Source organism: Protopterus annectens, chromosome 16.part0, assembly GCF_019279795.1.
Source record: "Protopterus annectens isolate FY-2018-M chromosome 16.part0, PAN1.0, whole genome shotgun sequence".
In the NCBI taxonomy this organism is placed as follows: domain Eukaryota; kingdom Metazoa; phylum Chordata; order Ceratodontiformes; family Protopteridae; genus Protopterus; species Protopterus annectens.
In genome coordinates, this window is record NC_056750.1 from 36,021,434 (window position 1) to 36,036,023 (window position 14,590).

The following is a 14,590-nucleotide window of genomic DNA, read 5'->3' on the forward strand; positions in this document are numbered from 1 at the left end:
ATGCCTAGTGCTAGCTACCCAGATCTTGTTTGTAATAGCTAATCCCAGACATAGCAAGAATAACCTGACCAAACTAACAGGTTGGGCATATCTGTTATACTCTCCAAGTCAGTAGAAGAAACAAACCAGAAAGTACTCAGCCGGTGAAGCCTAAACTCCTCTCGGTCCAACAGGACAGGGGGATGGGGATGGGGGGGGGGGACGCAAGAAAGAAGGCGAGATGAAGACAACTACATTACGGTAGGTACATAACTTCTTTATGTTAAGTTGTCTATCCCGCCTTCGTTTCTTGCTTGTTAGGACAGCGTCCCTAGCACCTACGATCCTGGACGGCTCATTGGAACAAACTCTTCAGAACAGTGGAACCAAAGTTAGCTCTATTCCTGGAGGCCATGTCTAACTTGTAATGAGAAACAAAGGTAAGAGGATTTGCCCATGTGGCAGCGGCACAAATAGAGTCCATGGGCAACACAGACTGGAAGGCTACAGAAGTGGCTAATACCTAGTAGAATGACCCTTCGGTTTGGAAGACAATTCTTTGTTTCTTAGTTGATAGATGAAGGTAATAATGTGAGACAACCACCTGGACAGGGTCACTTTGGAAACTGGAAGACCCTGTTTGCCCCTAGCATAGGAAAGGAAGAGTTGGTCAGACTTTCTTATATCTTTCGTTCTATGCAGGTAAAAATGCAGTTGTCTATGAACATCCAAAAGGTGTAACTTGTATTCTGCCTTGTTGGTGTAGTTAGGGAAGAACACTGGAAGGTCTATGGATTTGTTTAGATTGTTTTCTGAGCACACTTTAGGAAGGAAGGAGGGATTAATTCTCAGAGCAACCCTATCCTTGTGAAAAACTAAGTACGGAGAAGGAACGCTTAGTGCTTGAAGTTCCGATACACGTCTGGCTGAGGTAATAGCTACTAGAAAGAGAGTTTTCCAAGATAGAAACTTAAGGGAGCAGGAAGCAGCTGGTTCAAAAGGGGGCATAATCAAGGAGGTTAGTACCAAATTAAGGTCCCAAGGAGGAGGGGGATCCTCTCACCGGGGGCCTAAGGAGAGCAGCCCCTCTGAGAAAGGCTTTACACAGCTTATGAGACATGATATTTAGATTGGAAAAACCAACATGTTAGTTAGAGATGGCCACTAGTTGAAGCCTGATTGCGGCAGAAGCGGACCCAGAGTGAAAAAGCTCAGTTAGGAACTCCAAGATCTCGTGAACTGGGGCTGAAAAGGGATCTATGTTCCTAGCCTCTGCTCAATAAGAGAAACGTTTCCATTTGCTAGCATACGTCTTCCTAGTAGCCGATTTGTGAGAGGAGACAATAATTTCACGCACAGACGGGGAAATGCTGGGAAGCCTGGCTAGGGTTGGAATTGGATCAACCAAGCTGTGAGCTGGAGTATTTGGAGGGATTGATGCAGCTCTCCTGATTGATGAATCAGCAGGTCTGGAATAGGATCCAGGGTCCAGGGCTGCTCAAGGAGGTAAAGGTGCAGGAACAGACACCAAATCTGTCGAGGCCAGTAAGGAGCAATGAGGATCATTTTGCAACCCAACAATATCGCTTTCTGTATGAGTTTGGGTATAAGAGGGAAAGGCGGGAAGGCATAAAGAAGTCCCTGAGGCCAATCGTGGACTAGAGCATCTCTGGGAGGGTGACCGAGAAGCGGTAAAAGGGAGAAATAGTTGCTGCATTTGGTGCTGAAGGGGGTTGCAAACAGATTGCAGCAAGGCTGTCCCCATTTGCGGAAGATGAGATCCGCAACTACCCGATTCAGAGACCACTCGTGAGGTATGAGAATAGCTCTGCTGAGCCTGTCCGCTATGACGCTGGACTTCCCAGGGATATGCGTCACAATCAGAAATCATTGGGAGGAAATCGCCCACTGCCAGAGTCTGAGTGCTTCTCGACATAGGGGATAGGACCTGGTTCCGCCCCGCTTGTTGATGTACTACACTACCGAAATGTTGTCCGTTTGAATTGCAATGGTCCCAGGAGGGAGGGAGTCCTGAAGTGCTTGCAACGCTAGTAGCATGGCTCTCATCTCCAAGACATTTATGTGCAGATGGTACTCATGAGGCTGCCAAGTGCCTTGGACTGTCCTGCCCTGATAATGCCCCCCCACCCTATCAGTGAGGCATCCGTGGTCAATGTGACCACCGGAGGGGGTTGGATGAATGGTCTATCCTGAGACACTAGTGGGGAGACCATCCACCAGGAAAGGTGTCTTTTGCAAGTTTCTGTAATCATGATCATGTGAGACATGGGGAGCTGTTGAAAGGATCACTGTGTTAAGAGAAGCCACTGAAGGATTTGCATGTGAAAATGGGCCAGAGGTATCAGAAGAATTGCCGCCGCCATAGAACCCAGAGTTTGAAGGACCAACCGGACTTGTACCCTTCTGCATTGCATGAGGATATGAACTTGCTGCCGAATCGTGGCCACCCTGTCCGGCGGTAGCCTTGCGGAATACTTTTTGTATCTAGATCTGCTCCTATATAGGTAATAGATTGACAGGGCAACAAGGCAGATTTTTAGAAATTTATAGTAATGCCCAACTGGGCACAATTTGCGATTGTATAATCCCTGGCTTGAAGGAGTTGATGCCTGGTAGTAGCAGTAAGGAGCCAGTCGTCTAGATAAGGAAACACCTGGAATCCTTGATGCCTCAGGTGAGCCGTGACCACTGCCATACATTTGGTGAACACCCTGGGGGCTGTGGTGAGAACAAGGGGCAGAGCTCTGAACTGATAATGACTGGCACCCAGCCAGAAGTGAAGGAATCTCCTGGAGCGCCTGTCCATCTTGATGTGATAGTACGCATCCTGGAGATCTATTGAGCACATCCAATTGTCCTGACCCAAAAAGGGTAGAATGGACTGTAGCGTGACCATCCGAAACCTTGTTCTTTGAACAGACTTGTTTAGTCTGCTGAGATCCAAAATTGGTCTCCAGTCCCCTGTCTTTTTTGGTACCAAAAAGAACCTTGAGTAAGTTCTGGCTCCGAGTTGGTCTGCCGGGACTTCCTGGATGACGCTTTTTCTAGCAGTCTTGAAATTTCTATAACTGCTTGGGCCCTCAGATTGGGAGGCACATCTGGGGGGGATTTGCATGACAATGGGGGAGATTGGAAGAAAGGCATTACATAGCCTCCGGATATGATTGAGTGAACCCATTTGTCTTGCGTAATGTCTTGCCAGGCTTTTGGGTACAGTGAAAGTCTTCCCCCGACTGCCTCCAGAGGCTGGCAGCCGGGCAACCCTTCAGGGATGCTGGAAGGGCTTGTCAGAAAAAGATTCTCTGCTGCCTTCGTTCTGTGGGCCCCCTCTGCCTCGAGGGCGGCGTCTGTTGTTGTTGTTTCTTCCTCTGCCCCTGGAGGAAAAATCACTACGTTTATCAGGCGAGGCTCCCTGGGATTTCCAAAACCACATTTTTCCACTCTTCTGACCTTTGGGATATGGTCTGGAAGGAGTAGAAAAACTGACTCCCACGGCAGAGACAGTCTTGCCTTCCTGTTCACACCTAGTGAGTGTGTCCTTCACCTGTGGTCCAAAGAGAAATGAACCGTCAAAGGGGGTGCTGGTGAATGACGCTCTAAAGGGCTCCGCAAAATTACACAGCCGCATCCATGCGTGTCTCCTAAGGGCCACGCCTGTACCTGCGGCTCTACTCGCACCATCGGCTGCATAGGAAATGAGCCTCATGGAGGAGTTAACTACCAAATTAAGAGTCGCCAGCTAAGAAGCTACTTTAGCTTGAACCCCTTCAGCTGATGGATCCTGGAGGGTATCTCCAAGCTCTTTCAGGAGATCCCTCTGAAGCCTGGTAAAATGGCATAAGTAATTCAGTGACCTCATGGAAAAGGTCGCTGAAGCAAACATTCGCTTCCCATATCTGTCCATAGTCCTCGACTCCTTGTTAGGAGGATGGACAGAGGAAGAAGTTTCCGCTAATTCCTTTTTAGTGGCCGCTGCTACTACCATGGCATCCACAGGAACACCCTTGGTAAGGAACTGTTTATCAGTGGATACAGTGATAAACTTGCCCGGCCTCCTCGGGGTTGGTTCCACTGTATCCGGGGCTGACCAAGCCCTTCGAGCCACCACAGACATTAGTGGATCGAAGGGCGGAGACACCCAGGAGGTGGAAGGGCGGGAACCAAATGCATCCAGGAATACGGATTCATCCTCAGTAGGGGCTAGAGCACTCCAGTTCCCCCTCTGCCTAAGCATTTCTAGGATGTCCAAAAAGGAAACATCTTCAGAGGGGGATCTCGGGGACCCTTCCGATTCATCCAAATCCGTATCCGAAATGACAGACTCAGGGGAGTCAATGTGCTTCCTCTTGCACCTCCTCTTCCGAGGGGCCTCCTCTGAATGATCAGGGGAGGCCTTGGAAGAAGAGGAAACACCCAGTGGGGTGCTCTGGAGCTTCGGTTCCCCACACTTTGGGCCTGGAGGAGGGACAGAGGTTGACTCAGGCACTACAGGGGACGGAGTCAGTGGGGTCGAACGTGGTGCTGACTCAGGGGCCAGTACACTCCTCATGACATCAAAGGCATCCCTGCCACGATGCAAAGAAGGCTCACGCTCAAAGGAAACCGGAATCCACCTCCGCACCGAGGGTGACAGCTCTGAGGCCGATGTAGGAGCCAAGCTCACCTGCGCCGAAGCTCCAAGAGGGAAAACGAGGTCGGACAAGGGTCCGATGCCACTCGCCCCCTCAGAGCAGACGAGGGAGTCTCGGCGACCAGATCCCTCGACAGAAGGCACCATCGAGGGGATCGGAGCTGATGACGGAACTGAAGGGGAAATCGTTATCAGTGCCGACGGTTCCAAGATTCAAACCCCAACAAACTCCAGCTCCGAACTCAGAGTCGTCGGAGGAGGAACATCAATGGAAGTGGGCAGAGCCGACACCTGTTGAGGAGGGCTGGATAACATTTTGGCCAGTGCCTGCGACTTCAAGAACCTACTGACCACTCTCTCCACGTCGTGGTCCGAGAGTCTAGAGGACCAAGAGGAGTGGGAGGATCTGTGACTGCGGTCACTCTGCAACAGGGGAGACCAAGGGGCCGAATGTAATGACTCTAGCGAAGGGGACCTCGGTCTCTTGTGGGTCCGAGACGGCTCTGAAGATGCTGGTGGAGCCGACTGGGAGGCAGCCTCCTCAGTTCCAGCCGGAGCTGAAGTAGTCGGTAATGTTTGGGCCAATGACGGCTCCGAGCTGGGAGCCGACGATTTGGTCGGTTTAGGAGATTTCACCGGCTGAGCCTTGGCCGGTGAATCCTGGGGCTTAAGAAGACCCCTTAATATAAGCTTATTTTTGTGCTCCTGCAGAACCCTTGGGCTGAATGCATGGCATACAGAACAAGAGTCCTGCAGGTGCACTGCGCCTAAGCAATAGATGCAAGAAGTGTGCCCATCTGTCAGAGACATTTTCTGACAGCATGAGTCACACTTCTTGAATCCAGACACTTTGGATTCTTTAGACATAACTAGCTTACACTGAAAAGTTTTTGGCCAACAACAAAAATCTACAAACACTAACCTAACCAAAAGACACAATAACTACAGTCAAGAAGTTTTTTTTTTTTTAAATAGGAAGCCTCTAACTTAAATGGCTACCTATGAAGTAAAAGAGAAAGACTAAAACTAAAACGCTACTATAAGTAGAGATAGGAAAAAGGGAAGGGGGAGGGGAAGAACTCCCTAACTTAAACGAGTTCTAAGGGAAAAATACAATAACACAAACTACAACAAACTAATTAACGACAATGTCGAAAAGTCTAAACTATTGAAAATGTACCCCTAATTTGCTAGAAAAGTATTATAATAAACTTACAAGAGCCTGAGCCAGTAATAACGAACCTCGTAGCTGAAGCGGCAAACGAGATCTGGGTAGCTAGCGCTAGGCATCATGGGATAAGGGGTAGCCTCGAGCCAGTAAACAGCTCTCGAGCTATAGAAGATGGCCGAGTCGGAGCAGAGGGTCGGCTCCGATCCCGACAAGCAAGAAACGAAGGCGAGATAGACAACTTAACATCAAATCTTGCTAACATATTTTCAATTGAAAACATTATCCATCACATATAACCTTCTATACAGTCACTGTCAATCAAACATTACATAGCTCATTCAATTCCTGCCTTTCCTTAAACCTTTATTCTTCCTCCAAAATAAAAACATTATTCTGCAAGTATTATTCCCACAATGTCCTTTTTTTCTATGTAATTTGCTCCTAAAAGTTTCTAAAAATACCATTTCCAGTTCTTTCCTCTCTGTTACTATATTCACTAATTCTAGTATGGTTGGTTTAGACTTTGATTTCCATTTTCCAGTACGTAACTGCTTTTTTGGCAGCCACCAGAATTAAACTCAATAAAGCTATAATAGGTCTGTGCAATTCAGATTCTGTATCACAGCTCAAAAAACATTTTCTTAATTACACCAATTTGCTCACCCAGTATTTCTGAGAGTAGTCCACAGGCAATTTTTAAAGTCTGCCACCTCGTTAAACTCCCAGAAAATAATAATTGTCTTTCGGCTTTTCCCGGTTAGGGGTTGCCACAGCGGAACTCCGGTCCACTAATGATTGGCAGTGGATTTATACGGTGCCAAGTTACCAGCCCGATGCCCAACTTTCAAAGAAGGCACACCCATTCACGCATGCACCTATCTGCATGTCTTTAAACATCACTTGACCGCGGGGAGGTCATGCAGACTCCACACAGAAGGTGCTCCAACCAAGAATTGAACGGGAGAACCTCTTATTACACTCCAAGAAAAATTATTCCCAATTACCTCTTTCTTCCCCATCACACCTCCAACATTAACAATCTACCTGAGGAAAATCCTTTGGAGTCTGCTTGGGGTATAAAAATACCTAAGTAAACACTTTCAAGCAAAAATCCTAAATCATCTAGACTTTGTTGCATATTTGGATGCCATACATATACCCTCCCATTGATTTTTTTTGTGAATTGCTTATCCAATTTCTCTTCAAAATCACTTCTAACCTAATCTGACTGATCCCTATAGTTATCATGCAATATTGTATATGGCATACCTATTATCCCCATTTTTAACAGCAGCTTCTGTTCTACATTCTACTAAACACTTTATCAGCGCTGGTCATTCACCTAGGATCCACCTATCCCTTTCTCTCTGCCTATACTCTCATATCAATTTTTGATAGGGAAGGCAATCTCTAGACTGCTGTCCAAATGTAGCCCTTGCCTTTTCCCATTCTATTACCTTTCCCTCTTCAATTATTTGCTCCTAGCACCCTTGGTTCCTTTGCTAGTTTTCTCCTACTGGAAGACCTCGAGCTTTGCATACGGCCATACCAGAGCCGATGGATCGGCTCCAAACCCATCAGTAAAGAATGAACGGCGAGATTGAACAACTTCACACTAAAGGTTATCCATGATACGCATGGTATAGCCTGTGCTTCTACTTGCACTAAGTGCCATCTGTTTCTGTCTTATCTTTGTTCCTCTCCCAGATGTAGAAAATAACTTGAATGCTTTCAGAAAACATCATTTTGCCACTAAAAGAAAATGCGTTATGTTTTATTGCCCTTATCAGTTTGTCTCCAAAGACTCATGAAAACCAGATACACAGCTGCCTTCAGCTACATGCTTGTCATGCTGCACAGTGAACATTCGCTAAAGGAAAACTTTTCATTACATTCAATGAGCTTTCATTTACTTGCTTCCACTTAAAACTTGTCAGATCAAGTCAAGGTCCTTAATTCAGTCATTTTATCCCAGTGAACAAAATTAAAATAATAATAATAATAATAATAATAATAATAAATTCTCCTTATGCAAAAGTAAGAAAAAGCACATCAGTTTTACTTATATTGTGTTCTTTCATCCAGTTTTTTTTTACATTGCAGTGTTTACATTTCAACAACAAGAAAGAAATAAAGGAAAGAAGCACCTGTTTATTTTAGTAACCCTATTACACACAAAATAACTGAAAATATTTTCTATATAACATGCAGTATATGTCATGTTTTATAAAAAATACTGTTAATAACAAAAATTGTTTTACTTACAGCAACCTCTTTCCCGCCTGAACCCCTCTCCTTAATGTTCTTTCAAATATTAATGACATGAAGTAGGGCACATGCTTTGGAGTCCCCAAGTTTAATAAAGTTAAAAAAGTGTAATATTTCCATGTCATCTTGTTCTACCATATTTCATAAATGTGACTGTTGCTATATAATCCCACATTTAATCATTAATTTATAGATTGCTGGTTTTCTTCCTATTGGTCTCCATATCCTAACTATAGTATCTAGTTCATCTCCAAGGTTTTCCTGGTTCTTCTAACTGACTCCTGTGCTTTAGTCCATCTCTCAAGCATTTTCCTGTGGGACACTGGAAAAGGTTTCACTGACATTGTTTCTCTATGGGCTTTATTATCAAAAGAATAAGCAGCAGAATCCCCTTCTGTTTGATAACTCACTTTTTGTTGGGAAAACTTTTGTATTTCCTCCTTAGCATGTTCTGCATAAAAATGACTGACCCTCAAGTTAAAAATATTCTGAAAACAGACTGATACAGCAGTCTGAATATCACACCTGCTTCTCTACATTCCCTGATTGCTGGAATAAATGTACTCCTCTTCTGCCTGCTGTACAGTCAGTAATCATTTTCCACTAGCACCTTACTGTCTCAAACGTTTAATATTTGCCCTTCTGCCACAGTTTTGTCAGAATCATCTCCTCTGGTAGGATTGCATCTTTGCTATTACAGGTCTAGGTTGCTTTCTCACAGCCAGGTTTGCAATATACACACAATGTGCCCTTTCAATTAACAACTGCTGTGGAATACCAGTCCAGTGACTTATCTGTGCTTTCATAAAATGAATAGTCTGCTACTTCCAGCTTCTCTGGTACTGCAGAAAATCTCAGGTTTTCTCTACATGCTCTGTCTTCTAATTCTACAATTTGTTGAAATATCTCTTTTTAAGCAGTCATATATTCAAGCCAACCTTTTCTTCATTTCGACTTCAGATTTTTGCAGTTTTATCATCTCATCTGAAAATCCATTTAAAGCTTCTTCCTGTTTTTACAGACTTTTGTTACTCAAATTGATATACTCCTTCAGTGTTTCATTTTAGTCCGCTCTGAGCACATCTGAATTTTTTCCTCTAGATTACTGAAAGTCATGTCTTGCACCAAAGCCTGAGCTTGAACTGCCTTTTTGCTCAACAGCTGCAGGATTCCTCCCAGTCGGTGGGTTTTCTCCTCGCATATTATAGTTGATTTTCTTTCAGGTTCTCTACATTTCTTCTTTGCTGGCACCCACGCAGTGCACTTAGTAGCTAGTAACTGACATTTGCCAAAAAGAACAATTCACTGCCTCTCTTTTCTGAGTTTCTGTTTTCACACTGGGGGAATTGAAATTAAGTTGTCATTCAGTGTGCAACCATCTTGGAAGTCGTCAAGAGACCATCTTGATGTAAATTCAATCAAGACACAGAGAAATGTTGGTTAAAATGACTTTCTCAACTACTCCATACCTGAAATGTATATAGAACACTAAAAGTAAAACAGTGTGGTAATACTGCAACATCTGAAGATGTGTTTTTAACTGATCTACTTTTTAAAGATTACAATCAATGTTTTTATGACGCATAGTCTTTAAGGACAAGTTCATCCATTCATTCACTTTTTACCAAGTTTAGGCTCAAAAGGAAGTCAAACCCTGTCTCAACAAATACTGAGTATAAGGTGAGGAACCATCTTGTATGCATAGACACACACATACCTGCAGGCAATTTAGACATGGGCAATTTATCTATCAACAAGGCTTTAGATATGGAAGGAAAGGCAACACTGAAAGAACATGTTCTAGATTAAATTAAATTAAAAAGATGTTGAGTAACCTAAAAGTGCACACTTCTCCTACTTAAAGGTATGTACTTTCTCATACTGACAACTCAAATACATATTAGAAATTTTTCAGTTGAAAAATTACATACTCTTATGCTGATGTAAATACTGTTCTAAAACTGCAAGCATTTCCCACACTCTGTATGTGATGTTCTTGCTTTAAAGTCTGTCTGATAACTCTGGAGTTGTCATGCAACTTTACCAATCTTCATCTTGGGTCTGGTTTGTGACTGAAAAGGGTCATCTGAGCAACCTACCTACCCAGTTAAACTGCAGTAAATAAATAAAATGTAAACACTGGAGGGCACTACAACAAGGAACCAAATCACAGAGCCAAAAGCTGTGAAGCAAAAACACTAAAAGCCACATACCACTGTCAACCATCATCAAGGAACAGCTGATATGCAGATATTAATTTCAGTGTAACTACTTAACATCAGCTGCTTCAATGACCATTTTTTTCTATCAAGCATCCAAAGCCTTTTGCAGTCAGTTTGTCATAGAAAGTACTGAAGGTTCTGCTGAATTTTAGTATGAAATACTGATTTGATACAACTAGGTTCACCAGCAGTCTGTTCCCTCCTAATCCCCAATACCTAACAGAATCCAATGCCTGAAATTTAAGTTCATAGCCTGGAAAAGCATATCATCCTATCAATATTTCTACCTTCTGTGCTCCTGGCTAGTTCATCTATGGTTGCTCATTTAAATGGATTACTTACTGAGGAGGCAAGACAATAGTGGGAGGCTGTACTTTGGGTCTCCGTTTTGAGGATACTCCCATCTGATTGGCTGAGCGCTTCAAGGACTGCTGATTTAACAAGGATGATGCCAGGCTTGTATGATACTGTAACTGAAAAATAAGCAAAAGTTAGGGATGTACTAAAAAAAGAAGATAATTATGAATAAGGCAGATCAAAAACTCCATCCTGAGTTCCAACATTTCACATTCAATATCAACATGCATTTCATTATAGTTCATAATACATATTCTACATGGCCAAAAACATGTGGAAACTTCATTTTACTTTACTGTAACACAGAAAAAGCCGAAGAAGTGTTTATGCCGTAAGAATATTAAGGCGAAAGTCTGGACTATACAAAAAGTTATTAAAAAAAATTCAAATTGCATAATTCAGAAGACTGCTTTAGTTCCACAAGGAAATACTGATAAAGATTAAAAAGGAACCATCTCTTTTAGGTCCTACATCTGTTTTTAAAGTAAAGAAAAAAAATAAATAAATGCATTTTCAAAAGCAATTCAACTGTCACAGTAACTCAAACATACGATGGCTTGCTTTTTTGAAAGTTCATGATTCAACTGCTTACAGATGCATGACCACAATCGTTCTCAAAATCAAATGAAAAATAAAACATTGTACTTCCATTCCTGAGATTTAGAAAGGATTAGTATGAAGTGAAAGCCTTAAGGCAGAAGGATTCTGCCTCACTCTAAACCATTCCGATTTATATGCCACTCTACCACAGAGGTTTTCCCGCTCGAGGGCCTCAGCATACAAAGCAGTGTCGTGGGCAAAGCAACATGCTAATGCAGCAGTCCAAGGGGAGTGACTAATGCTAGTTAGCCATGTGATCTCTCTCATCCAGAAATGTCCACAGCTCCTGATTTGTTTAGTCAAGCAATTCAGTGCATCATTTAGCCAAGTAAAATTTTACTTGAGTAGAGAAGTGACCACGTTAAAACACAGCTGTCCCCTAATCACGTCTATGAATTACTTGCAGCGCAGGCAAGTTTAGCGAAGACATCGGGGGAGGGATGAGTTAGTGTTTGTATTTATAAGAACATTTGCATGCGTGTCTGTTGGGGCACAAATGAGGCTGCATGATGTGTGTTTTTCCTGCATGGCTGAATGCAGGGGGGGTAGGAAGAAAATCAAGAATCGGATGTGCATGAATATTTCTTTTTTGTTGGGGGAAGCAGTAGGTCTTCCCTAACAGGTACTTATTATTTCATCAAATGGCATTTCGAACAGCATTTATTCGAACATGCCATTTGTTGAACCGTTCTGATTGAGGCTGTATTAATGTGGGGATCTGGAAATTTGCCCTTTTCCCACTGTAGTGCAATCTCAGAGTTGGTATATATAATTAGCAGGGGGTGTGAGGTGGCTCAATGAACGGTATTTCCAATGAAATGACATTCAATGATGTGCAAGTTTGATGAAATTATACAGACCCCTTCCTTATGCTAAATTACAGCTCAAAAAGTATCATAAACTAATCTAAATTAAAGTTTGTTTATTTAAGTGATGATTGATCAAGCACTATTACAATACTAAATAATAAATGAAATGGTAGTAGCAGACCTAGTGAACAACTTCTTCTTCTTTCGGCTGCTCCTGTTAGGGGCTGCCACAGAGGATCATTTATTTCCATTTCTTCCTGTCCTCTGCATCTTGCTCTGTCACACCAACCACCTGCAAGTCCTCTCTCACCACATCAATAAACCTTATCTTAGGCCTTCCTCTTTTCCTGTTACTTGGCAGCTTCATCCTTAGCATCTTTTTCCCAATATACTCAGCATCCCCCCTTCAGCACATGTCCAAACCAACGTAATCTTGCCTCTCTGGCTTTGTCTCCAAACCTTCCAACCTGGGCTGATCCTCTAATATACTTATTCCTAATCCTGTCCACCCTCGTCACACCCAGTGCAAATCTTAACATCTTTAACTCTGCCACATCCAGCTCTGACTCCTGCCTTTTTGTCAATGCCACTGTCTCCAACCCATATAATATAGCTGGTCTCTCTACCCCCTTGTAGACCTTCCCATTCACTCTTACTGGTACTCATCTCTCGCAAATCACTCCTGACACTCTTCTCCACCCACTCCATCCTACCTGTACTCTCTTCTTCACCTCTCTTCCACACTCACCATTACTCTTAACTGTTGATCCCAGGTATTTAAACTCATCCACCTTCACCACCTCTACTCCCTGCATCCTCACCATTCCTCTATCCTCCCTCTCATTCACACACATATATTCTGTCTTTGTCCTGCTGACCTTCATTCCACTTCTCTCTAGAGCATATTTCCACCTCTCCAGGGTCTCCTCCACCTGTTCTCTACTCTCACTACAGATCACAATGTCATCTGCAAACATCATAGTCCACGGGGACTCCTGTCTAATCTCATATGTCAACCTGTCCATCACCATTGCAAATAAGAAAGGGCTCAGAGCTGATCCTTGACGTAATCCCACCTCCACCTTAAATGCATCCGTCACTCCCACCGCAGACCTCACCGCTGTCACACTACCCTCGTACATACCGTGTACCACTCTTACATACTTCTCTGACACTCCCGACTTCCTTATACAATACCACAACTCCTCTCTGGGCACCCTGTCATATGCTTTTTCTAAGTCCACAAAGACACAGTGCAACTCCTTCTGACCCTTCTCTGTACTTCTCCATCAACACTCTCAGAGCAAACATCGCATCTATAGTTCTCTTTCCTGGCATGAAACCATACTGCTGATCACTAATCATCACCTCCCTTCTTAACCTAGCTACTCTTTCCCATAACTTCATGCTGTGACTGATCAATTTAATCCCTCTGTAGTTACTACAGCTCTGCACATCACCCTTATTCTTAAAAATTGGTATCAAAACACTTTTTCTCCATTCCTCAGGCATCCTCTCACTTTCCAAGATTTCATTAAACAATCTAGTTAAAAACTCCATTGCCATTTCACCTAAACACCCCTCCATGCTTCCACAGGTATGTCATCTGGAAAAACAGCCTTTCCATTCTTCATCCTCTTCATAGGTATCCTTACTTCCTCCTTGCTAATCCACTGCACTTCATGATTCACTATCCGCACTCCTCCAACCTTCCTCCCTCTCATTATCTTCATTCATCAACCCCTCAAAGTACTCTTTCCATCTGCTCAACACACTCTCCTCGCTTGTGAGTATGTTTCCCTCATTATCCTTTATCACCCTTACTCTCTCTTTGACATGCACCTCATCTCCTTATACTCTTGTCTACTTTCTTCATCTCTCTGACAATCCCACTTCTTCGCCAACCTCTTTCTCTGTATACTCTCCTGTACTTCTTCATTCCACCACCAGGTCTCCTTGTCCTCCTTCCTCTTTCCAGATGTCACACCAAGCACCTTTCTAGCCATCTCCCTTACCTAGCTCTGCTGTAGTTACCCAGCTACTCGGTAACGCTTCACTGCCACACAGTGCCTCTCTTAACTCTTCCCTGAACTCCACCTCACAATTACCTTTTTCAATTTCCACCATTTGATCCTTGGTGCTGCCCTCACATTCCTCCACCTCTTCTTGATCAACAATGTCATCCTACAAACCACCATCCTATGCTGCCTACCTACACTTTCCCCTGCCACCACTTTAAAGTCTCCAATCTCCTTCAGACTGGCCCTTCTACATAAGATATAATCCACCTGTGTGCATCTTCCTCCACTCTTGTATGTCACCCTATGCTCCTCCCTTTTGTTAAAATACGTATTCACCACTGCCATGTCCATCCTTTTTGCAAAATCCACTACCATCTGACCTTCTGCATTCCTTTGCTTAACACCATACCTACCCATCACTTCCGCATCCCCTCTGTTCCCTTCACCAACATGCCTATTGAAATCTGCTCCAATCACCAGCCTCCCACCCTTGGGTACAGTCATCACCACTT

At 43.6% G+C, this 14,590-nt stretch overlaps 1 protein-coding gene across 1 annotated transcript in view; it reads right to left on the reverse strand.

Annotated features, from left to right (window-relative positions):
• The window catches only part of MED27 (mediator complex subunit 27), a 1,926,959-nt gene that overhangs the window by 1,480,769 nt on the left and 431,600 nt on the right, over positions 1-14,590 (reverse strand). Inside the window, exon 3 of the mRNA XM_044058476.1 lies at positions 10,634-10,764. Coding sequence (XP_043914411.1) covers positions 10,634-10,764 — 131 coding nt within the window. The remainder of the gene's footprint in view (positions 1-10,633; positions 10,765-14,590) is intronic.